The sequence below is a fragment of the Phycodurus eques genome, chromosome 9 (assembly GCF_024500275.1).
Source record: "Phycodurus eques isolate BA_2022a chromosome 9, UOR_Pequ_1.1, whole genome shotgun sequence".
Lineage (NCBI taxonomy): Eukaryota > Metazoa > Chordata > Actinopteri > Syngnathiformes > Syngnathidae > Phycodurus > Phycodurus eques.
Genome location: NC_084533.1, coordinates 19,908,958 through 19,933,532, shown reverse-complemented (window position 1 = coordinate 19,933,532; position 24,575 = coordinate 19,908,958). Strand labels below are relative to the sequence as shown.

General features: G+C 41.1%; 1 protein-coding gene and 1 non-coding gene across 2 annotated transcripts in view; one reads left to right on the top strand and one right to left on the bottom strand.

Moving 5' to 3' along the window:
• Nucleotides 1-19,845, bottom strand: part of psd2 (pleckstrin and Sec7 domain containing 2) — a 28,568-nt gene extending 8,723 nt beyond the window's left edge. The window contains exons 1-5 of the mRNA XM_061686091.1: nucleotides 19,274-19,845; nucleotides 17,030-17,794; nucleotides 3,562-3,759; nucleotides 3,009-3,089; nucleotides 837-949 (exon numbers count right to left, since the gene is read on the bottom strand). Of these exons, the coding sequence (XP_061542075.1) occupies nucleotides 837-949; nucleotides 3,009-3,089; nucleotides 3,562-3,759; nucleotides 17,030-17,794; nucleotides 19,274-19,761 (1,645 nt within the window). The 5' untranslated portion in view covers nucleotides 19,762-19,845. The remainder of the gene's footprint in view (nucleotides 1-836; nucleotides 950-3,008; nucleotides 3,090-3,561; nucleotides 3,760-17,029; nucleotides 17,795-19,273) is intronic.
• Nucleotides 19,846-21,846: 2,001 nt separating this feature from the next.
• trnat-cgu (transfer RNA threonine (anticodon CGU)) lies at nucleotides 21,847-21,918 on the top strand. The gene has a single exon. It is a non-coding gene; the product is annotated as a tRNA-Thr (tRNA).
• Nucleotides 21,919-24,575: the final 2,657 nt, after the last annotated feature.

Below are 24,575 nucleotides of genomic sequence, written 5' to 3'. Positions count from 1 at the left end.
ATTTTAGCTACATTATTCAGCTTCATGAGGGGCAAAAATATTGGTAGAAACATATGATTCAGCAACAGCATGAACGTTAATTTAACACCACTCTGATTTTTCTTTGATTAATATTTAAATCACACATTTAAATGTTAATTTTTGGTAGATAGTGTTTTTCATAAAGCTCTTGGATTGGGTTGAGATGGGGTCCTCAAAGGAGTGCTATTCCTACATGGGCAACATAACCCAAAATGTGTAGGTAAGTCAGAATGCATCATAATACTTTAAATCACAAACATATGATAAAGCAGTATTAAAGTCCTGAAGCAAATATACAGGAAATATTTGTATGAAAAAAACACTTTTAGGCCATAAACAGAATGAGCAAATAAAACACAGTAATTACGGCAGCAACTAAATGTGCTTTCTTGTGCCACATGACGACGTATTCTTACACCGCCGCTGCGTCAACAAGTCCATCGTGTGCCATTTGTACAGAAAGAAATGTCAAAAATATAGTATATCTTTGAATAAAAAAAAAGAAACACTTCTGGAGCGTAAATATAAAAAAATCTAATGAAAAACATTAAATACAGAGGTAACTGAGCGTGCCTTCTTGTGCCATGTGACACACCTCATGCTGTTCATAACCGTGAAATGACGTATAGCACCTATAATTAGATTTGCACATGACATGTACCTAATGTTGTGGCCAGTGAGTGTATACAGTTACCATGTATAAATACACAGTACAGTGCATACTGTATCCAAGTTATTCTAAGCGATTAAGGTATGGAATATCCTGTTCTGCTTAAGTTCAGTAAAGTTTTCAAAACCAATATCATTGCTCTGACCTTCAGAGGTGAGTGTTTGTAGATTGCAGTGGCAGAAGCGTTTGGAGAAATGCACTAGGATTCTCTCTCGTTCCTGCGTCTCCCCCATCAATGGAAAGGCTTTTAAAAAGTTCCTGTCACACATGAAAGGCCAAGTAGAGGTCAGAGGTCAGAATGCAAGAAAATATGCACATATATCATGCTTGCCAGCAAATAGAATCTGAGGAGGTCACAGATATAGAAGAGCATGCATTTGGAAACAAGGCAAAAGGGGTCATGCAGAATACTGTCAGGAATTTGAAATTGCATTTTCTCTGACAATTGCTTCTGACTGCTGAGACACTATGTCACTGCGCTAAAATGCCAACAGAAGAAAGCATTGAAAATTATGTGTTGGAAATTCCACAGGTTAATACATCAACAGCATATCACCTGCCACCAAAAAAAAATGGGAACTATATTATTTCCCCTCTGCCCTTTGATCTTCTGGAAATTTTCAAAACAAGAAAAGTCACCTGTGATGAGCCATTTTTTTTGAACAGGTTGAATCCATAGAGGAGTGGAAACACTATCGCAGGCAGTTGTCGGCACAGTTGGGATTTAGTGTTGAATTTGTACTGTATGTGCTCGCCAAGTTGAACTCATTGATTCCCAACCAGTGCGCGGTGGCACATTTGTGTGCCAGGAGAGATCAACAGGTGTGCCGAGGGAAATTATCCATCCATCCATTTTCTGAGCCGCTTCTCCTCACTTGGGTCGCGGGCGTGCTGGAGCCTATCCCAGCTATCATCGGGCAGGAGGCGGGGTACACCCTTAACTGGTTGCCAGCCAATCGCAGGGCACATACAAACAAACAACCATTCGCACTCACATTCACACCTATGGGCAATTTAGAGTTGTCAATTCACCTAGCATGCATGTTTTTGGGATGTGGGAGGAAACCGGAGTGCCCAGAGAAAACCCACGTAGGCACAGGGAGAACATGCAAACTCCACACAGGCGGGGCCGGGGATTGAACCTCAGAACTGTGAGGCAGACGCTCTAACCAGTCGGTCACCATGCCGCCGGAAATTATCCAGTTTCAGGAAATTGGTATGAAAAGTATCCATTTACAACAAATACTGTGTCCTTGTGGCGGCACGGTTGGCCGACTGGTTAGATCGTCAGCCTCACAGTTCATAAGGCTTCCAAAATGACATGGTTAGATTTCCGTGTGTTTGTGATGTAGAAAGTTACTAATTAGTCATGTACCTGCCACTTTGTGTTTGGTACACATCCACTAATCTCAGAAAAAATGGCTGAGTGACAACGCAGCTGTGTCATGTGTAAAGCTTTGCATTACCTGCCAAATTCAGACAAGTTGAGGAATAAATGGCTTCAATTTACTTTGGGAGAAATTCCGAAGCATTTCGGAACCAGAATTGTGCTGTGTTCCGACCCGTTTTGTGGAAGGTGACTTTGTAATAATAAACAAACAACCATTTGCACTCACATTCACACCTACGGGTAATTTAGAGTTGTCAATTAATTTTTGTTATTAAAGTCAAATATATACTCAGGATTAGGGGTAGGACATGATATTTTTTTTACTTCTTCCTAATCCTATTGAACATTTACAATGGTATCGAAGGACAAAATCTACTGCTGCCTTCTACTTGTATTTTTGTTTTGTTTTGTTTTCACTATGTTTTGTGTTTTTTTTATTATTATTATTTATATTTTTCATTTTATCGCAACCAGTCTAGGATCAAGGGTAAACTGAAACCTTTCCCAGCTTCCCTTGGGCGAGAGCCCGGATGGATATACAACTGCACTTGGCCACCTGCCAATTTTAAAAGTTGTACTGCTCTAGATGCATTATACTGACTGAAAGTTAAAAATTACAAAAAAAAATTATATTTGAGCTATTTCAAATAAGAATGTATGTTTTACAGTTTCAGAAAAAAATGAGCAACAGTATTCAATTATTCAGAAGCGTGCTGGGCTGACGGCAGCGTGTTGAAACACCAACAGGTCAGCTACAAGAAAGTGATGCGCTTGCCAGCTGTCAGCTCCACTGGCTAACTCCAGTGAACACGACAGCTTGATTCGCACAAAGCTAATGCCTTGTGAACAGTAAATGTGACATCATCACGCTTGTGGACAAGCCTTTACATTGCCACACATACTGTGTATAGCTGCTGTGTGCATTACCTTAGGGCCCGATCCAGTGACAAGCCCGAGAAATCAAAGAAACTCAGGTACTCTGACGCCACCAACTGACTGAAGTCATTACTGCAGGAGAGCAAAAGGCAACAGCGGGTCAGTGACAAATATATCTAAATATCGCACACATAAATCACAAATGTTGATGAGTTTACCTTCTTAAAACCTTTGAATGCATTTGTCCAACTGTTCAGTGTTTCAGCATGTTTTGCGCAACTTGCTGTTTTCTTACACGAAGCTGAATGGAAAAATTCACAACAGGTGTTTGATCCATGAATGGACCAATACATTTCCTGGATCCAAGCTCAGACTGTCACAGAGTGTGAAATTTGCCATTCACCTCATTGTTAAAGAACAGCAAGTTGGGAAAAATAAGTACTGAAACACATAAAAGTGAACGTTCATTCAAAAGTTGAAAGAAGGTCAAATTACGTTCACCTGTAAAGGATATAGTGCATTTTACGATCATCTTGAAATTTCACCCGGACCGCCAAATAGCTCTAACTTTTTGTCAGTAATGTTCATGCTTGCATGATCTCACTTCTTGCCCAGGTGTCTGGCCACATCGCAGCGCTTGAAGCCCTCGAGGTGATAAAGGCGCTTGGCGAGCCTTTTGGCAGCTTCATAGTCAGCTCGGCAGCCATTGGCCAGAGTGTCGGTGCTACCGCGCTCCAAATGCTCCAGACTGCCCAACTCGCACTCGTCTGAGTCAGACAGCACGTCTGTGAGGTTTGCATCGCTGGTGGGAGGAGCACAAACACACGGATGGACAAAAACAAACACACAAGCAAGGTGCCAGGGTTAATAAAACAGAAACAGTCTAGAATAACTTACATGGCAATTACATACGCATATTTAACAAAAGAGAGTTATACTGTTGAATAACGCATGACACTGACACAATTTCCCGTTTTAACAATGTCCCTGTTTTGTGTGGTCACAGATTATAAAGATGAGGCCGGTCTCACCTGCTTCAAAGGATAAAAAGCCCCACTAACTTTAGTACAGGTACTACAACATTCCACTTTGATGGGGAAAATGTGGCCTCAACACAACAAAACCAAGCCTTTGTTATTCTAAAGATATTTAAAGATGCGCTGAATGTTCTCTCTGGCCCTTCAAGTTGCCCCTGAGCTACACAGCTTCAACTGACCTACTAAATTGTGCATCTCATGCTCACTAGCTGCCGATCTGGCAAATAATGGATGTGAGAGTGTGACATTGAGGCAGAGTCCTCTGTTCCCTTTTAGGACTAGATGTACACTACTTAGTCATGCCTATTAGGAGCAGTTATGCAAGTTGACAAACACTTTAAAGTCGCTATAAAGTGTAAATAAATGTGTCTTGTAAATCTGACACGCCACAGAGAAGAGTGCCTTTGTCTCTGCTCAACTGTTAACTGTGAGTCACATAACACTACGCCAAGCATCTTTCTCATGCCTACACAACCCGACATGTTTGATCCATGAAAATATATCCTCTTAAATCGTCCTGTGGCTAAAATATATAGCAACCAAGGTCGTCGCGGGGCTTTCCACGACGTAATGATAGGCGCTAGCCACAAGCTAGCTCATGAGCTAATAGGCTTCCGGAGGCTGCCTCGTCCCAGTGTCACGTCTTCGCTTGGTGTTACGTCAGTGTGTAAATCCACACAACGGAGACACTTCAGGGAAAGTTAATTGTTTCTCAAACATGGCGGCACTTGTCTTTCAGTCTGTGGCTCACACTACATGGCAGACATTTGAGCACGTACTTCCTGCTAGTTATATACCTAAAATGTTTTGCATTCTAACATATTACTGGAGCCCGAATAACACAAAATACATAACAATTGGGAATTTAAATAACGACACCAAACTGTTTTGTAAATTGTGGATGCATTTCCCGGGGTAACTGTGCGCCGTAGTGATAGAAGCCTGCCAGGTAATTAAAAGTAAGTAACTAGCAATTCCGCCAGATAACTGCTGATGCGAACGAAGGTGCTCAAATTATTAAATATGAGGGAAGGGCGGGACTCATGCCTGAGCTGAAATGTGTCACTAGGCATCCCCCCCAAAAATTGGAAAACTGAAATTGGTGAAAAACAGTTCAACGCTACAGTATATGTACCTCCACAATTCAGTCCTACATAGTTCTGTCTTTGCACATTTTCAGTAATTATCATGAAAAATGTATAATGTATTTATAAACAAATATCTGACTTTTGTAATAAGTAATGTAATGTTAAGTGCCATGCTGCACATACAGCACAGCAAGTATGTAGCATGTAAATGTCATTGCAAGATTTAATATTGTTATAAATAATTTGGATCATCATGAACATAACGTTTATGGCTTATTTCCTCAAATAATAAAACTATCAAACTGGCCACCATCCATTATAACTCCCAGGCCTTGTGGACAAAGAGGAATACTAATACTACAACTTGTACAATACAATAGCAGTATGTTAAAGCCATTTAGCCGCTACAACTGTGGAAGTCATCACAAATGTGGAAAATGTTAACGTATTATTCGAACCCAACTTCACTATTTATTAAACCCAAAGGAGGAGGTTTACGATACCAGTTCCGCACTACTTCTGCTTACTTAATGATGGAGATTTATGTACTTTTAATGCTGAGCGCAACAGGTGACCATTTCCGATTGACACTTTGCCATCAACTCATCCTGTACCATCTTGTATCGATGCAAATTATGTTGTTTTGCACAATATTAAAGAGATCTCCTGTGACACACCTTACCCGATATCACACGACTGTGCTCACAATGAAAAGTTACATTCTTTGAGCGAAGAAAGAAAAACTGCTACATGAATCACACAAAATTAATTGTCACTCTGGAACGAGCAAATGAACACAGAACGTAAACTGTGAGAGGCATTTCTCAAGTAGCATAAACTCTCATTCCTATTTTACTCCATCACTCTAAATGGTATTTGTTAATTTCCTCAGGGTGTGCATCAGTGTGGCATGTCAGCATTCCCGCCAGATGATTCAGAAGGCTTTTTTTTTCTTTCTTTTTTTTCGCATAATCAGATCAATCAAATTGCATTACCCTCACAAATTCAATACATTACTAGCCATTATCATTCGGGATTTGCCAGTTACCATGGATACAGCGGAAGCCAAGTGCTGTGTGCTACATAAGGTCGTGAGGGCTGCCAGGCTCAATTGTGCAGCTAGTCATAAACTCAAAAGCTGCCATGTGAATAGAGACTGACACCGAAGAAAACCCCACAGACCAATGCACAAACAAATATTTCCATAGACCTCCTGAATGGTGCCGGCTACAGGAGCTGACCAAGCCTTTGCTGTGACCCCATCCAAGGCCCCCGAAAATCTACATCCAAGGTTATATTTTCTTTTCTTGGCTGATTCAATAAGACCTTAATTATTTTCCATAACGTCCATGACCTTGAATCACTTATACCTGGCATATTATGCTAGGAGCTACTACCCGCCCCTCAACAAGACAACACCATTGTTTGCATTAATCAAACATAAGTAGACAAGCCATGGACATTCACGACCCCAAACTAAAGTGCAGATTGTATCTTCTAAAATTCCTTTCATGTGGAGGGTGCCCATCCTTAGGGACAGGGTGGGCAGCTGTTGTATCCAGAAGCGTGAAACCATTAGAACAGTTTTGCGTTGAGTTGGTTGGGGGGAATCTGATTAAGACACTTCCTGGAGGGCAGGGAGGATGCATGTGTTTGCAGAAATACATACCCGAATAAACTTGTAAAAAACCTTCATATACAAAAAAATGAGCCAGGAATACTTGGCAAAACGTTATTAAACTGTTTGTTTGTCGTGAAATTGCATTTGCTTGTCAGACCGAATGAATTCAATAGACTCCGAGAAATCTCATAAATCATTGAGATTATATTTATAGAGCAAAAATGGTGCTAGACTTTTCAAATGGGCGGCACGGTGGACGACTGGTTAGAGCGTCAGCCTCACAGTTCTGAGGACCCGGGTTCAATCCTCGGCCCCGCCTGTGTGGAGTTTGCATGTTCTCCCCGTGCCTGCGTGGGTTTTCTCCGGGCACTCCGGTTTCCTCCCACATCCCAAAAACATGCATTAATTGGAGACTCTAAATTGCCCATAGGCATGACTGTGAGTGCGAATGCTTGTTTGTTTGTATGTGCCCTGCGATTGGCTGGCAACCAGTTCAGGGTGTACCCCGCCTCCTGCCCGATGATAGCTGGGATAGGCTCCAGCACGCCCGCGACCCTATTGAGGAGAAGCGGCTCAGAAAATGGATGGATGGATGGATGGACTTTTCAAATGCAATGCATGTCTTCAAATAATACAGCACAAAATAGCATGAAAGTGATGTAGACTATAGGGCAGTCACTATCGAATATTTTTGGAATTTAATCTATCCATTATTCCATCAAATATTAATTCAAAAATCTGATTACAAATATTTTGCATTAAAGGTTTATTGCAAAATCTTTTTTTCCTGTTTACTCTTTCCTAACCGATTATTGTTTTTCATTTGGTATGGTTTAAATATTAAACAAAACCAGATAAACAACAATAAAGCAATATCACATTAGATGGAGTGATGTTCAGATTATTATTATTTTCCATTATTTGATTATGATTTATTTACTGGTTTGTTCTGTAACATGCCAAAAATAGGGATACATGTTGATCATCGTTTCCCAAAGTAAAGGCAGATGTTTGCAAATGTCTTATTTTGATTAAACACAAAAGAAAATCAGTCTGCTTTCATGATGGACTGCATAAATCAGAGAACATTGACTGTTGTGAGGCTGAAATCAGAGAATTTGGACAATTCTAAGTTAAACAATGACTCTAAACGATTAATCGATCATCGAAACGGTTTTCGACTAATTTGATGATTGATTAGTTGTCGATTAATTGATTAAATGTGACACCTCTTGTAGACTATAACAATACAGTCATGTGCTATGTATACAGAGTTTTTTTCCCCATATATATACCTGTTCACTGAGAGCACCAGTCAGTCTGTCTTTAGATGTTTGCATCAGTGATAGAGACGCAGTGAGCATGATGGTGCATGCCAGTGACTCACCTAATCTCTTTGGAAGTGCAGGAACACTTTAGTTGTGTCTGCCGCTAAGGTATGTTTACATGTGTGTGTAAGCATGAGTGGGAGCATGAGTGGGACAGTAAGTGATTCCGGTGGCATGAGGGGGAATCAACAATTAGGAAATTCTGGCATTTCATTGTTTGATTGTGGTTTACAATGGTACAGTGCATAACACACTGAAAAGATTGTGTGTGTGTTATTGTGTGTCACCATGTTTTGCCTGATGAGGATTGTAGATATGTTACAGCATCTACAAAAAAATAATAATAATAACTGTTGCAATGTTTACAGTCTGACTTGAAACTGCTGTTTCATCAGCTAAATATACTTTTGTGTAAACTCATATATTGATTCAGCAAACTGGTGGCCACCTCACGGGTCAGAGTACATTCATGAAGATAACCACAGCAAGAAAGAAAGCAAATTTAAATAGGCTAAAGAAAAAAATGTAGGGCAAGAAATTACAGGCTGTTACAGGACCATGTTATTATAATTTCAAGGCAAAAATAATGAACTGTTAAGATGCTTTTTTTACAGACTTATTACAGGGCGGACGCCAGAATCCGCCTAAGTGTGATTAAAAGACCTGCCATTATTTATGACAGTGATTTTTCTTGCAACACCGCCTTACTCCTTGCACTTTGCCACGCTGCAAAATCCCTTATTCGACAGTAATAGCGTCCATTGCTCTCGAAATAGAATGACTCAACTTACAGGAGTTGCAGCAAAAAATCGAAGTGAGCATCATATTCCTCTTTCCACATCGTCTCAGAACGGGGAATATTACTAGTTAAAGGCGCGATGTCCGACCGACACATCATCCGGCTCTCGCACAAATCTGCATGGATCCGTTTGGTTCTTGCACTCCGAGCCGAGTCCGAATGTTAGTGCAGGCAAGCGGAAGTCCGCTCTCATATAAGTACAGCCTCCGAATGATACGTAGCAGTGTTATTCCGCCATACTGTCAACAGGCGGGGAATACATTTGGATTTATTTATTTTTTTCCCTAGAAGTTTCTTGCGTGTCTGAAAACTGCGCGGCCGAGAGAGGATGTTGGGGCGGAGCAGCTGAGCGCTGAGGAGACTTTTCCTGATGAGTGCTGTGCGTTCATATGTACAATGGCTCCGTGCTCGCCAGCCGGCCGGCCCCGGCCTGCATCACTTCCTCTGGTGTCGCACATCACTTCAACAGTCCGGCACATCCTGGATTTTCTATTAAGTCTGCTTGGTTCCATGATGTTTACGGACATTTTTGACAAACGGCTGGGTCAATATTGTAATTCATCTGTTGGGTTGACACAGAGTCAGAGGATGGGTCAGTTTTACCCAACATGATTAAATTAGATAAAATTATTTAAACCGTCAATTGGGCAAGCGCAAGATAAAACAAAATGCATTGATTGCATAACCCGAGTATTGGGATCAGTTGTTGGGTTTAAGTTTGCTCAATAAGATTGGGTTACAGGTGCCCCACTATATTGGGTTGGAAAAGACCCGCCTTCTCCAATTCGCCATTTTTGTTTCTGATTCCCACTTTTTCATTCACCTGAGACTGGGACCTGCTTTGGACTGGACTTCTATTTCATGTTATTTATGCTAACTAAAAATACTTTAAATGTCCTGTATATTTGGCTATTTAGACCTCCACAGAATCTAATATGGACTTAACATAAAGGTGTGAATTTCATTTTTTTTTAAACACATTGGTTTTGTCATATGAGTATCCCTCTGACAGCTACTTCTGTTTGACCCAGTTTTGTATCTGCTTTGTCCATATTTGGCTAAGACCACCCCCTTGCCTCTGATTGGTTGCCTCCGTGCTGGACATTTTTAATTTATATTTCACATGTTTACTGAGGCACCATAGAGACAATATTGCATCCCAAATACTAGGGAATGTTGGTTTGGCAAAGCATGTGTATATGTGACATCAGACAATTATGTTTCCGACCTGGTGGCTGACTGGTTAGCACATCCCCCTCACAGTACAGAGGCTGTGGGTTTGAATCCAAGCTCCATCCTTCCTGTGTGGAGTTTGTATATTCCCAGTACCTGTGTGGGTTTTCTCTGCGTACTCCGGTTTCCATTCCACATTAAACATGCATGGTAGGTTAATTGAAGACTTGTGACCCTAGTGAGAATAAGCAGTACAAAGAATGGATGGGTGGATTTATATTTTAGAATTTAGACCACTTTTGGGGTCACATTGGAATAAGCCAACAGCAACATCACTTTTAACCCATTTTAGGTATATACAATCCCAACCAAACACGTAGGGTAACACCCATAATCCAACCCAGCTAGTTAACCAATGACAAGGTCGGTCCAACATTAGGAACGCTTTGGGTTATCCAAATAACCCATGTTGGGTAATTTTTAACCCAGCAGTTTTAGGGGCGTAATAAAGCACAAGTCATGTTATTGGTCAGTCGGCGTTTGCCTGTGCTGACGCACCTGTCTTTGCTATTTACTGTATTAACATTGTTAGAAGAGTAATTGAAATTGGGGTGAATAAGTCTGACAGTGGCACAGTGGTACCTGCATATTCAAAATTCGCAACTCACAAATTCACCTCTTCGCAGATTGTTTTTGGAGTACATTATTTTTCGCTACAAAAAAACCTATTTGTTGCTTTTGCACTCATGCCAAAGCCCTGTCTAGAGTAAAAGTATTGGTTTGGTTAAATCTTTAGGAATCTTTGTGCCAAGGAACTATGTTGAAGTTGGAGGAGGAACTTCATTTAGACAGGCCATCACCCTGTCCAGTAGAAAATCTGTGTGCTTTGCTGCCATCTTGTGGCATCTATAGGCAATTATAAAACCTTTTCGGGTTGAATTTACCAAATTTAGACATAGGAGGTTTCAGCCCTATATAACATTGGAAATGATGAATTAGTATTTTTTTCATACTCAATCAAGGACATGTAGTCAAATGGATCTGGATTATGAATAAAGATACATGACGAAATGTAATTGTCAAACTACAGCAGTATGTATTAAAGGCCAAAGAACACAGGAAAGCATGCTGACACACACCATTGCATGCCCGCCTTCCTCTTTCTGATTAAGTGGAAAGAAGGGAAAAAGAAGCAGATGACAGAGAAGCAGCTGGAAGGTCAGAAGTATAGCAGAAGGTAAGAATAGAGATGCAACAAAGATGGATTGTTAAATAGTAGCCATCTGCTTCATGCCTTGCTGTGGTTTGCAGATGAATACTGTCGGTGCACTCCCCAACACCAGAATTCTTTTTTGAAGCACAGCCTTTGACCAGTTTGTAAACAAAGTTACATGACTCATGGATAACCTTTGTCATTTGCTGAAGTCTTTCACAAACAGCTACATAATTAACCTGGTGCAGCACAGATGTGATCTCATAATGGCTGCTAACACAGAGGATGACTTAGCAGCTTCCTAATGTATGCACCCACCAGTAAAAGCTTTATTCGTAAAAGCACTCACTTCTCTTGTCTTCAAACCCTTAAAAGCAAAGGACGTGTGATGGATATACACTATTTTAATGTCTAACCTGTTCAGTGCATGTGCTGATACTAATCTCAGAATGCATTGCAATATCACCCCCCCACCGACCCCCCTCGCAATTTTACCAGTACAGTCACTCATTAGCGTGCATGCAAATCCTCTGAATCTATTTTGTGGTAATTGTATGTATGTCCATCAATAAAATCCCATCTAGTTCACTTGAATTTAGCCCCTGAGAACTGAATGTGCCTCAACCAGGAAGGAGGACAAAAAGACAGAGATTACAAATGACTGATTATCATCCATCCATTTTCTAAAACCTACTTATCCTGATCAGGGTTGCAATGAACTGCAGGCTATAGCTCATCTCAGATGGCTTGGCAAAAAGCAAACTACACCCTGGAGTGACCTTATTGAAATATTCGTCCATTTTCTGTACCGCTTATCTTCACTAGGGTCGCGGGCGTGCTCGAGCCTATCCCAGCTATCATCGGGCGAGAGGCGTGGTACACCCTGAACTGGTCGCCAGCCAATTGCACCCCCTGGCACATACTGTATAAACAAAAAGCCATTCACACTCACACCAATGGGCAATTTAGAGCCTTCCATCAACCTACCATGCATGTTTTTGGGATGTGGGAGGAAACCGGAGTCCCCGGCAGAAAACCCATGCATGCACGGGGAGAACATGCAAACTCCACATAGGCGGGGCCGGGATTTGAACCCCGGTCCTTAGAACTATGAGGCAGATCTGCAAACCAGTCGCACACTGTGCCGCCCTTACTGAAATTTGTCATAAAAAATATTTAAAGTGGATCTGCTCTACAGTCCATCCTGCTAACAAATAAATGATTTAAGATACAGTAAAACTTCCTTAGAGGTGGTGATAAATTATGTGTGAATTTACCTCAAGGAAAACAGCACAGAATGCTAAAAAAAAAAAAAAGACACAAATCTCTTTTTTGACTCATCAAAGTCTGACACAAAGAGAGAAGCTTGTGTGGAAGATGTACCAAACTCAACCCAACCAGTTCTTGTTACAGTGAAATTCTGAGATGTGTGAGAAAGACACAGAGTGCAGCTATAAATAGACATGAATAAATCTGTCGCTGCTAAAATGATTCAGCGACTGTGTGTGTGAGTCTGTGGGGAGGATGCAGCAGAATTTGTATGTATTACTGCTTGTGTGTGAGTGCAGAGCTATTCCTGTGTGTGTGTGCGTGTGTGTCTGCGCGCATGTGTGTGTTGTGTATGCTTGTGTTTTTGTGTGTGTGTATACTATACTGAGAAACAGGAGGGGATAATCTGCAGGATGGTTTTGCCACGCTATAGAATCACGTTAAAGGTTTTTTCCCTGTGTCATGTGGAAATATGCATATGTGAGTGTATACTTGGAAAAACAGAAAGACTCAGCACAAGATATATGAGGTCCCATATTTGTGCCACTATACTTTAATTTTTGTTTTGCACATGCACTGCATGATTTTAGCATACAGTATGTGCCATTTAATCCACCCTCGTTTCTTCACATGACAGCATACGGTATGTGTAAGAGATTAGCTCTCAAGGCAGAGTTGCTTCTCTGATATGGAATCAAATGTGTTTGGTTTGTATCTGCTCTGCATGGGCTTAGATCTGGTAGGCTTGAACGCAAGGGGGAGGAACACACTCACAGCATCTTTCCAGCATAGAGTAGACACGTCGTGAAAGGCATGCTTGCATGCAAATATGCAGCCACAGTTGCAGTACACATGTAGATGAGTAAATTGCATTTAAATGCACACATCTACAGGTTCACAGAAGCTGTTTGTGCTATGGATTTCTGAGCGTATGTGTTTTATAGTGGCATATCTGTATACCAGTGCCTCATTTTAAACATTTCACTGTGTTGTGTTGATTTTTAATCCTTTGTTGGTGAAATGACTAAATTGATGAATAAATCTGAGATGCTAGTTTTCTGGATAAACCTTGAACTGTACCCTTCACTTTGTATTTCCATGTGTTTAAAAGCTCAGTCCAACACATAAGGCAATGTTTGCAATGCTTGAAGGGGCTCTACGGTGCGTGCCAGTGTTTGTTTTGAAAAAAAAAACCTCCTTCGTCCTCTCATACAGTTTTACCATTGTGTGTACTTTGTTAATTGTGAGCGCTGATCTGCAGGGAAATGTGTCACTTCCAAAGACTCATATTAATGTAGTTTTTTTGCTAATAATCTTAGTATACATATTTGCTTTTAATATGTTCTACTAAACTGTCCCCTCAGTAAAGACTAAAGTAGTTATCTTGAGGACCCTGGTTGGGTGCCAGTCTATCCATCCATCCATCCATTTTCTGAGCCGCTTCTCCTCACTAGGGTCGCGGGCGTGCTGGAGCCTATCCCAGCTATTATCGGGCAGGAGGCGGGTAACACCCTGAACTGGTTACCAGCCAATCGCAGGGCACAAACAAACAACCCTTCGCACTCACGTTCACACCTACGGGCAATTTAGAGTTGTCAATTAACCTACCATGCATGTTTTTGGGATGTGGGAGGAAACCGGAGTGCCCGGAGAAAACCCACGCAGGCACGGGGAGAACATCCAAACTCCACACAGGTGGGGCCGGGGATTGAACCCCGGTCCTCAGAACTGTGAGTCAGACGTTCTAACCAGTCGTCCACCTTGCCGGGGTGCCAGTCTATCCAAAGGGAAAGATGAGGTTGGAACAAAAGAGGACAATACAGTCAAATTGCAGGGGAAATGTTTGCTGTTACTCACATCTGCTTCACAGATGCTGTGAGTCACAAAAAAGAAAGATGCCAAAATGTTCATTAGGGTCTTAAACTCCAGAAAAGACTGACTGGCTTCAACAAATATGTCTAAAATAATTTCTAATCGTCAATGACGGAAAAAGTATTTTACTGACTTGCAAAGTTTTGCATCCCTCTTTGATATCTCAAAACCTTTGTTGAATGGAAATCAAAGACTGGTTCACGATAAAATAGATAGGACTACCCTCTTTAAAAGAAAACTACCCCACCAGATGTATCCACTCTAGATTTAATTGGTCAAATGTGTGGCAAGGCAGCTGGGGGCAATAATCTCTCATACACACACACACACACACACACACACACACACTTAAGAGCCTGCTGGGTAGAGGAAAGCTGAAGACGATGATGTCATCGCGTAAACAATAGCTCTTTCAGTTGGGCACTGGTGGCCAGGAAGCAAATCTGTGCCTAAAGCACAACATCTGTAGATGGAGGGATTGGAACCACATCATCTGATCAAAGTTTACTGAGCTGTGGGAAGCACCAGCAGTCTAAAAAACAAATCCCAGCAGTTCGCTGAGGAGATCATGTCAAAGGTATGTGCATCAATTTGGCATTCCTGTCGATTTGTAACTGTAGAAAAAGTAGTGGGGGCAGTGTGGGGAACGAATGTGCGCAGGCAAACCGAACAGCCGTGCTAGCATAGTTCAGGTTACATGGCTCTCACCATATGGTTCCTGTTACCACCTCCCCCTTTAGTAGCACTCATCTGTGTTCTTCAGCCATGGTTAGTACTATTAAGATAATTAATGGAAAGTGACTCATATGTTGCTGTATACCCACTCAACCTTGGGGCCTTTGCATAAGATGGATCAAAAGATTTGATATATCTATTGAATCAAATATGTCATTGACAATGTTACAGCGTCATGTGAAGTGAAAATCACGCCCTGAGATATTTGCTGGTGGGTAGATGGAGTAAGAAGCATTGAAAACTCATCAACTCAACTTAAATCAAATCCATACTAGTAATGGTTATGATGAAAGGTACATTTTTGTTGGTACAAATTCTTGCTACTACAAAAACTGTGGGGGGGAAAAAAGAGGTGTGTTAAGAATCTGTTTAATGGAATATTTCTAGAAACATGCCTTATTGAGTTTTTGGGGAAAAGTACAGTGGAACTGAGTAAGATCAAGAAGTTCTCAATCTTTTCTGGGCACTGGTCGGTCACCCTGCGTTTTGTTCAGATTTTGAAAAAACTAATTCCACAAGAAAGTAATGAAAATGAATTGCCGAACGCGCCGTCATAAAACTAAGTCATCATATTTATCATCATCATACATGTGTAAAAATAAGTAAACTATAAAAAATAATGGGTTTTAAAAAATACCCATTTTCACGTAATGTGACATTATCTCAAACTTTCAAACTTAATAGGCATATTTTAATAAAAGTAAAAGTTGGCTGGTGACCATTACAGGATGTACCCCGCCTCTCGCCCGAAGAAAGCTGGGATAGGGTCCAGCACGCCCGCAACCCTAGTGAGGATAAGCGCGACAGAAAATGGATGAATGAATAAAAGTTGTAAAAAAGTCAGATCATATATTATCCGTTTGGTATTGAGGGATTTATTCATGTCAGCGGAGTAATTGATGTAGTTGGTCTGGTTTGTTTTTCTTCCTGTCTAAATACCAAATCCAAAATGTGATGATGAGGTCATGGGTGTATGAAGGAGATACTTCATTTTCTTTCTTTCCATGGCAGCATAAGAGGCCTTTATTGTGTGAGGCGACCTTAGATTAAAGCGCAGTAGTAACCCCTTGGGTGTTTTGGTAGAAATGTGCTATATAAATGCAGCAGAAAAAAAATAAAATAATAATAATTCATGCAGTCAACTCTATATATAAGGAAAATGAAGTCTAATTTGCATTTTGTTGGTTTCAGATTTTAGTAGCCTTAATAACCAATAGTTGCCTCCAACTTCCAGAAAGGGTGGGAAGGTCATTAAATCAGTATGCTAAAACCTCGGGAACTATGATTTATTTTTAGTGGAGTATTCCCGTTTGCTTAGCTGTCACATCTACCAAGGGAGTATACTTATGTTTGTCTGACCTTGCGCAAAAACAGCATTTTGTTTACTTCTGAGCAACAAGAAATAGCAGACGCGCATTCCTCACGCTGCCTTTACCACCCTGCCTCCCATAACCAGCCCCACGCCACCTGCTGGTTCAGTCAAGGTCATAGCAAAGTACACGTCAGGATCTCCATAAAGCTTCTATTGTATGTGTTTGGAACTAGACACAAGGTGAAATCTGCCATCATTAAATTAAACATTTGTGTTCAAGATGTAAAAGGTATACTGTGTTTAATACCCTTCCAGCTCTGATACATTACACTGTACAATATATATGCCTATACATAAAAGCTTATACCAAAATAATAGCACTTAGTTTTGACTGAAACTGTCAGAGAGGCATTCATTTAACTATGTTGATTGTTGTTGTAGTTTGCTGTTGTATGGATTACCTTGTTTTGCAACATGAGAGGTGCTGATTATTTATATATATATATATATATATATATCTCAGGGCTGTCAAATGTCTGTCTCATTAGCTTGTAGTGAGATGTGGGTTGAAAAACAGTTCCATCTAACAATAAGAGTTTATAAAGCACAAACCAGACCTTCTTACCTGAGAGAGTTGTGCATGATTCCACATCCCTCCACGGCTTCCTGGGAGTCAGTATGGTATCCATTGGGGATGGCCCAGCATCCAGGCTGACTCAGAACAAACTCTGACCTGCTTCCTGGTATGGTGGTCCTCAGTGGGCTTGCTCCTACTTCTGTCACAGCCGCAGCTCCCCCCCCAATGCCATCCCCGTCCCTGGGATCGCCAGCTGGGGCATCTGGTCCAGCCTCAGCCCCTTCCTGCTCTTGAACAGTCGCCAGCTCCAGCTCCAGAGGCTCAGGGCCCAGTAAGAGAGCCCTCTGTTGGATAAGTGGTGTCAGTGGCGCTTCAAAGCTGACACAGCTGTCAGTCTCGTCGGTGAGCGATAGCACATCCAGAGAGTCCAAACTACTGTAACAGGTCCCGCCTCTCAGCAGGGCAGACTCCACGATGCGCTCAAACGTGGAGCTGAAGCCATCCCTGTTGTCCACCTGACCTTTCTGTCTCTCTTCTTCCAAAACCGTCTCCTGCTCGTCGTCTTCTTCCTCTTGCACCTGCTCGACAATCTGCTCAAAGGCTGAGCTGAAACTGTCCTGGTTTCTTCTCCCACCTTCTTCTTTTGGCACGTCTTCCTCCTCCTCCTCCACTTCTGTGTCAGCCTGTTCCACAGTGGTTTCAAAGTCAGAGCTAAAAGTGTCTAAGTGTATATGAGGCCCGCCCTCATCTCCTTCATAGTCCCCTTCTCCACCTTCATCATCGTCTTGATTCCCGTTCATGCCATTTGTTAATCTGTGTCAAGGTGAAGAAGAGGAAAACATCTTTCACATTTGATTTCATCATAAGACAGATCAGAACATTCATTTTCAATGCTCGAATCATTTTGTTGTCAGGAGATATGATAAATATAGATAATAAATACATAAATGTTTAAATTTGGATGGCTACAATGAAAGCTGAAGAAACCAGTTTAATGGATGCACATTCCTATCTCCTCAGTTATTATTACTTTGTTTTGTGTTCTTCTACTTGAGGTCTTTCATCGTCAGCTTTTTTTATTAGAATTTAAAAGATGTAACATTTGACCATTAAAAACTTTCAGCATGTATGCTCACCAAATGAACATAACAATGTTCAGTTTTCAATGACATTTTCAAAGATTTATAGTCATTTTACCAATGTATAATTATATAATATAATATAATTAATATAATTACTGAAGTAGTTTCCAGTTGTGTATAAATGCACTGCATCCTATTTAGGGGGCTATGTACTTAAAGGGAGAGTATACAGTTAAAAAAATAAATAACAAATAAAACTTTTGTCATAAATGTTTAACGTGTGTGTATGACCTGACAGTAGATTATTATTAAAATGATCTTTTGAAAAACCAACACTCTTTGGCCCCATCTAATGCTGCTAATTTGATTTCAATTATTACTTTACAACTAGGAGGACAAGAATAGCCAAACACAAACTGGAGTGGCATGAGACGTGACCGAATACTCTGTCAATCCTTTGCACTATGTGCACATGGAGGTTCACAGGGACGTACTCCCTCTCGCAGAGTAGACTATTATAATTTCTTGGCTGGATTATTACTCTGGTTAGCAACAAAATTAAAAAGAACACATTGGACAGCTCTCTAATTCAAATCAAGGGAAGAGATATACTGTGTAACTGTGATGTGTGTCCCATATGCGGACGGCTGCATGGCTGACCTTGGAAAACACTACGTATGTCACATCACTGTTCTCACCGAGTCGTCAGGTAAGTTGGCCACCTCTCTTATATTTTCAATTGATTGTACATTCCAAAAAATACATTTAAAACATCAAACCGGTAACATTTCATGTAATGTTGCTCCTTGATCTCATTAGATTGTACACCTATATGGCTGGCAAAGTTATAATATATTTGGAAACCGTAAGCATTGTTTTAGCCCACTCGCAAAAACAAATTATACTGTGCAGTGTGTATGTGCATGTGTGAACTTGACGCCCTGTTTTAAGGACATTAAAGCTGATAACAGGGTTGATAAACATCTTATGTGATGCTCTATGCAAGTGGATGCTCCGCCAAAAACAGATTCATTTGTGGTGATTTCAGTTCACTAAGCCTGAGCTGACCTAAGCAGTGGAAGTTGGAGGAACTGCAAGTTATATTTTCATCCTTTGTCATCCATCTCAAACATCTTGAGTTAAGATCTTCACATTGAAACAGCGACAGTGTAATTATAAGCACAGAGTGAGGATGGGCTGTGGAACTAACCGTCCAGCTTGCCGCAGGGGCTGAGTTGCTTCATCGTTCGTGTGTGGTTGCATCTCTCCATTCTTTCCCCCCTCCACATCCTCTTTCATCTCATCTGCCGCATGTGTTTCCTCCTCCCTTTTGGAGCGCACCTCATCACTTCTGCATTCATCCCCGTTTGCCGCATCCCTCTCTTCCTCCTCCCCTCCTCCGTCTGTCTGTTGATCGTGGACATCAGCACTCTCTTTCAAATCATCCTCTCCTCCCTCTTTCTTTATTTCTGCCCTCCCTTCAGCATTACAGTATGCCTCCCTCTGTGTTTGCTCCTCTCCTTTACTGACCTCGTCTTCTTTTTTTCTCTCCTCTATGTCTTCCTTCACCTCTGCACCAGGCTTGTCTTGCCCTGTCTGGTTCAGACTATCTGTAGCCAGGTGGTTGGTACTTGGGACGGGCTCCGCTGGGTTCTCTGATGGGGTGGGCGACGGCAAAGCCTGCCCCTCCTGGGTCATGTTGCTCTTCACGGCAGGGTGTAGTCGTCCACTCTGGTCAGCGAGGAGGACCAGAGCTTCAGATTGAAAACTGGGCAGGAGGCTCTGAAAGCATAGTGAGAGAAGTAAATTAAAAAAGGAAGAAACTGCACCTGAGAGATTGTTAGTCGAAAGTACCCATAGTAGACAGTCACTGAATTATGTTCACAGTTGGTTACAAATCACACAGGATGTATATATTTTACCGTCTTTGATTAGATGTGTTGCACAAGGAGTTCAGTGTCTGAAGCACTTTGCCGGCTTGCACATGGTCCCAAACCAGCAATGACAAGAGGGTGTGAAACACATACAAACGCACAGAGATTTGTTTAATAAAGCCCAACTGAACACTGTCAAAATGATCCAGTAAGCTGCTGCACTCTCTGTCTATGCAGATATTATACAGCTGAATAACTCTCTGTTCCCTTCCCTGCTTTCACTGTGCTTTGTAAAAAATTGCCTAATGTGATTTGAATATGGTTTCTTTCGTATTGGTGCAGTATTGCTCTCATTTGGCAGCCGCGACCTCTGGGGCTCATCTTCCATCATTACTCAAGGGCAATTTTAATAAGCGCTGTGTAATTACAGATAGATTTGTGTGAATTACAAATGCCTTCTAATTCTTTCTTTTAGAGTGCAGAACAATTACAAGCTACACTAGAGATCCTAAAGGATATACTAGTATTTTTTTGGTTCCATACCAACGATTATTTTATATTTTTACCGGGCTACCAAGATATGTCTATTTAGTTGTCATATTTGAATCCAACGAAACAGGATTTTTTTGGTACATCCATTATGTGGTTTGGTTTTTGTGAGTGTACTAAGTCAAGTGTAACCTAAATCAGTTAACATCATGACACTTGTTTTACCTAAGATTAGCTACTGAAGACCATAGAGAAAGCAGAAAGACTCGCAAACTAGTAGCAATGGAAAGTGGTTGCAGTGAAGGCCTGGTAAAATGTCAGCTTGCTATAGACATAATTAATTGGGAAGTTCTGACTTTTCAACTTATTAGCTGTGGCACAACAGAGCAAGTGACCCTAAAATCAATTCACGTACTTTATGCTGGAAAAATATGCATCTCTTCACTAGTCTTTCCGTTAAAATCAACATTGCAAGTTCACAGTCCAATTTATTGAGGCAGATATTGACATTTCGGGGAGAATTCACCTTATTTTCGTTCGGTGTCAAGAGACAGCAGAGTGGCGCAGCAGTAATTTGCTAGTCCCTAACCCAGAAGTTGATGAATCAAAAACATCCTCTTATATTCTCAGGGCATTAAAGTGATCGCAGCTGGATAGTTCTGGTCTACTTTTGAAGATCTTTTGCCTAATTTCTGAGCAGGCTTCATCAGTTCATGCAACAGGCTAGCCTGTGGTGTGACTGTTAAACCCAACTATTTGTCCTCCAAGTTAGAGGTACAGTATTCAACAAACCAATGAATGGCATCACTCTTTTACCTTCAGGTGGCTCCAACACCTTTTTACAGATGAATGCTCTATTAATGAGGGAGTTACTACCCAACGACTGCTAGTGATTGTCAGAGGCCCCTCTGCAAGGCTTGTTAACTACTGTTATTTTGCAAAGGATGATACCATTCGCGGTTTGGGGGCATACCTTTAACATAAGGAATAAAAAATTGTTGCGTTTCCCACCAACAACCACAGCAACGATTCCAGATGCGATCGATTCAGTACCCTGAGGATGAAATGACGTGCATGAATGAGATTATTCACATCCATCCTCTGCTTTCTGGAACTCGTTCGTAAATTGCATTGCCCTATCTTTAGAAAGTTGCGGAAGTGCTTTTTTCAAAGTATTGTTCTTGATGAGAAATATGGCAAATTTATGACTTGTCAACTTATTGGCTGTGGCACACAGGAAGTGATCCTTTCCTCATTTCACATCCTCATGTTATGAAAACTGATGTCACTTTTCTGTCATTTTAAATCCACAGTGTAAGTCACCATAAAGTTGGTAGTCTACCTCAGCATGAAAGGAAGACATCATTAGGGGAACTTAATACTTGTTCAGCGCAAGCGAACAAGTATTAACAAGTACAACAGCAGAGTGGTGCAGTGGAAGCATGCTGGGCCCGTAACCCAGAGGTCGATGGATTGAAACCATCCTCTGCTACTTGAATCTTCTTCATAAACAGCATCATCCTGTCTTCCAAGTGTTGTGGAAGTGCTTTCTTTTGAAGTGTAGTTCTTGATGAGAAATATTGCGAAGTTACAACTTGTCAACTTGTTTGCTGTGTCATACAGGAAGTGACCTTTGACTCAACTATCGTATTTCACGTTGCAAACTACCACCCAGTAAAGATGGTTCTCATTCTGATACTAATTCTAAAAAACTGGAGCATTTGCAGACAAATAAAAATAACTTCCAATCCTCTTCATATGTACTTTCCGGAAAACTAATATTTTAAGCTGAATAGTCCATTTTTTTCTATTCACGTTTCCACTAAAAAAAACAAATAAATAAAAATCTATTGCCGGGTGATGTGCTCTTTTTACTGGTAGTGCTCACAATCCTTGCTGCTTCATCCAATGACTTCTACACACAATAGAGTAAGTTACACAGACCAATCAGTAGTGTTATGATGGTCATTTCTCTTTTCCAGTGACGCAGTTACAATGACCGATAAACCAGCCAATGACGCTGCAGTCTGACAGGAAGGTGGGACTTCAACGCAAGAAAGGAAAACAATGTCTCATAATCATAAGGTTAAAACGGATTTTTGAAACAGGTGTAATATTGATGAAATTTCATTGGTAATGCCTTACATTATTGCATTATAGCAAAAGGTAAACACGTATTGTAGGCTGTTAAAATATCCATCCATCCATTTTCCATACCGCCTATCCTCACTAGGGGCACGGGCGTGCTGGCACCTATCCCAGCTGACTCCAAGGCAAGAGGCGGGGTACACCCTAAACTGGTCGCCAGCCAATTGCAGGGCACATATAAACAAACAATAACCTCACATTCACACCTACGGACAATTTAAAGTCTCTAATTAAACTCGCATGCATGTTTTTGGGATGTGGTAGGAAACCGGAGTACCCAGGGAAACCCCACGCGGGCACGGGGAGAACATGCAAACTCCACACAAGTGAGGCCGGATTTGAACCCGGGTCCTCAGAACTGTGAGGCAGATGTGCTAACAGTCGGCCACCGTGCCGCCGCTGTTAAAATAGGCCAACCAAAATAATTTTAAGATCCAATGACTGCATACTAAAGATTTTATGAGGCCGTTAGAAGCTAGCAAAAAAAAAAGTGGTTCTCACAGGGTTAACCTCTAACTTTTTGAATAATAATCATGGTTCATTGTAGGCAGATTTGATAAGACTGTGGAAGATTTAGAGTTTGGCTTAGCCCCTGAGCATGAGGACACCACAGGTCCAGTTAATGTTTCATCAGCGCAGCAAGAGTATTATGCAGAAACCAAAAACTAATGCAAATTCACTCCAGACATGTCTCCCATTTTAGACTTGCTCCTGTTGAAGTGACATATAAATACAGAACTCTTATCAAATACAAATCTTTGGCCTTGATTGAAGAAATCCTTGATTGAAAACGTGTAAACGGAAAAGTTATTAAAGTACTGTGCAATGTAAAATGCAACTCTTTTGAGCTTTGTGTCATTTCTGCTGGCAGGCGGTGTGCCTTTCTGCTGCTGTTCTCTAATCCCTCTCACTGTCGTGTGATGATCTCAAAGGACGCTCCGACAGATCCCTCTGCACATTCTTTCTCAATATGTGAGCTGCAATTGGCTGACACATTTTCTTCATGGGGCCATAGTAATTGGAAGCATATTCTGTTTACCAAACGCTATCAATATATTCCATCTGCAAACATCAATTCCATGGTCGCGCATAACCGTTATGCATTATATTTGATTAAATTGAATGCACTGCGACAAACTAAAACGTGCATTTAAATACTTATTTTTAATATTCTCAAAACAAACAACAAGCCCACTAGCCCTAATTACTGATTTTAATTGTGTCCAAGTAGCCCTAAACTACTGTATAATGTTGTATACAGTGGAGCCTTTGTAAATACTGAGCATTTGCAAACAAGCTCCATTAGCATCCATTTATGCAGCTACATAAGCATCCATTTGCACATATCAACACACAGTCAAATGTGAGCACATACCCAAGCAAAACAGTGACAGAGCTCCATAAATGGAAACAGTGAACAGTTATGAAACCAGACATGGAAAGTGGGAATTCTCGCTCCGTGTCTGTTTCCAGTGTTCCATTTCTCTTCCCTTCTCTCCTCTTCATCTGTTCCACATTATGTTTCCTAATATCGCTGACTAAATCCGCTGTTGGACGCGCATGTTGAACTGATTGAGCTGAATGGGTCTTAGAAAAAGTGATACTATGCCACATTGTGATTTCCACTACTGATGAAAGAAGTTGTGTTCTCATACATACCAGAAGGATGTTTGGACCCTCCTTATGTGTGCGTGTGCATGTTTATGTAATAGTTTAGGGATTGTTATCGCAATTCCACTTTTGTCAGCAGAACAATGACGCTCTTCAACCTTATCAAAGTGCTGTAATTGCACTCAGACCGCCTGCCGATCATATGAACACACACACATGACCAGTCAGACAAATAAACCACCATACCACCAGTGAGTGTGACAACTGATACAATGTTGACAGCTTTCAGATCCACTTATGCAAACACACACACCGCCTGATGCACACAAATACAGTATCCACATATTGTGCACACACTATCATGTGCTTTATTGATCCCTCTGACACACA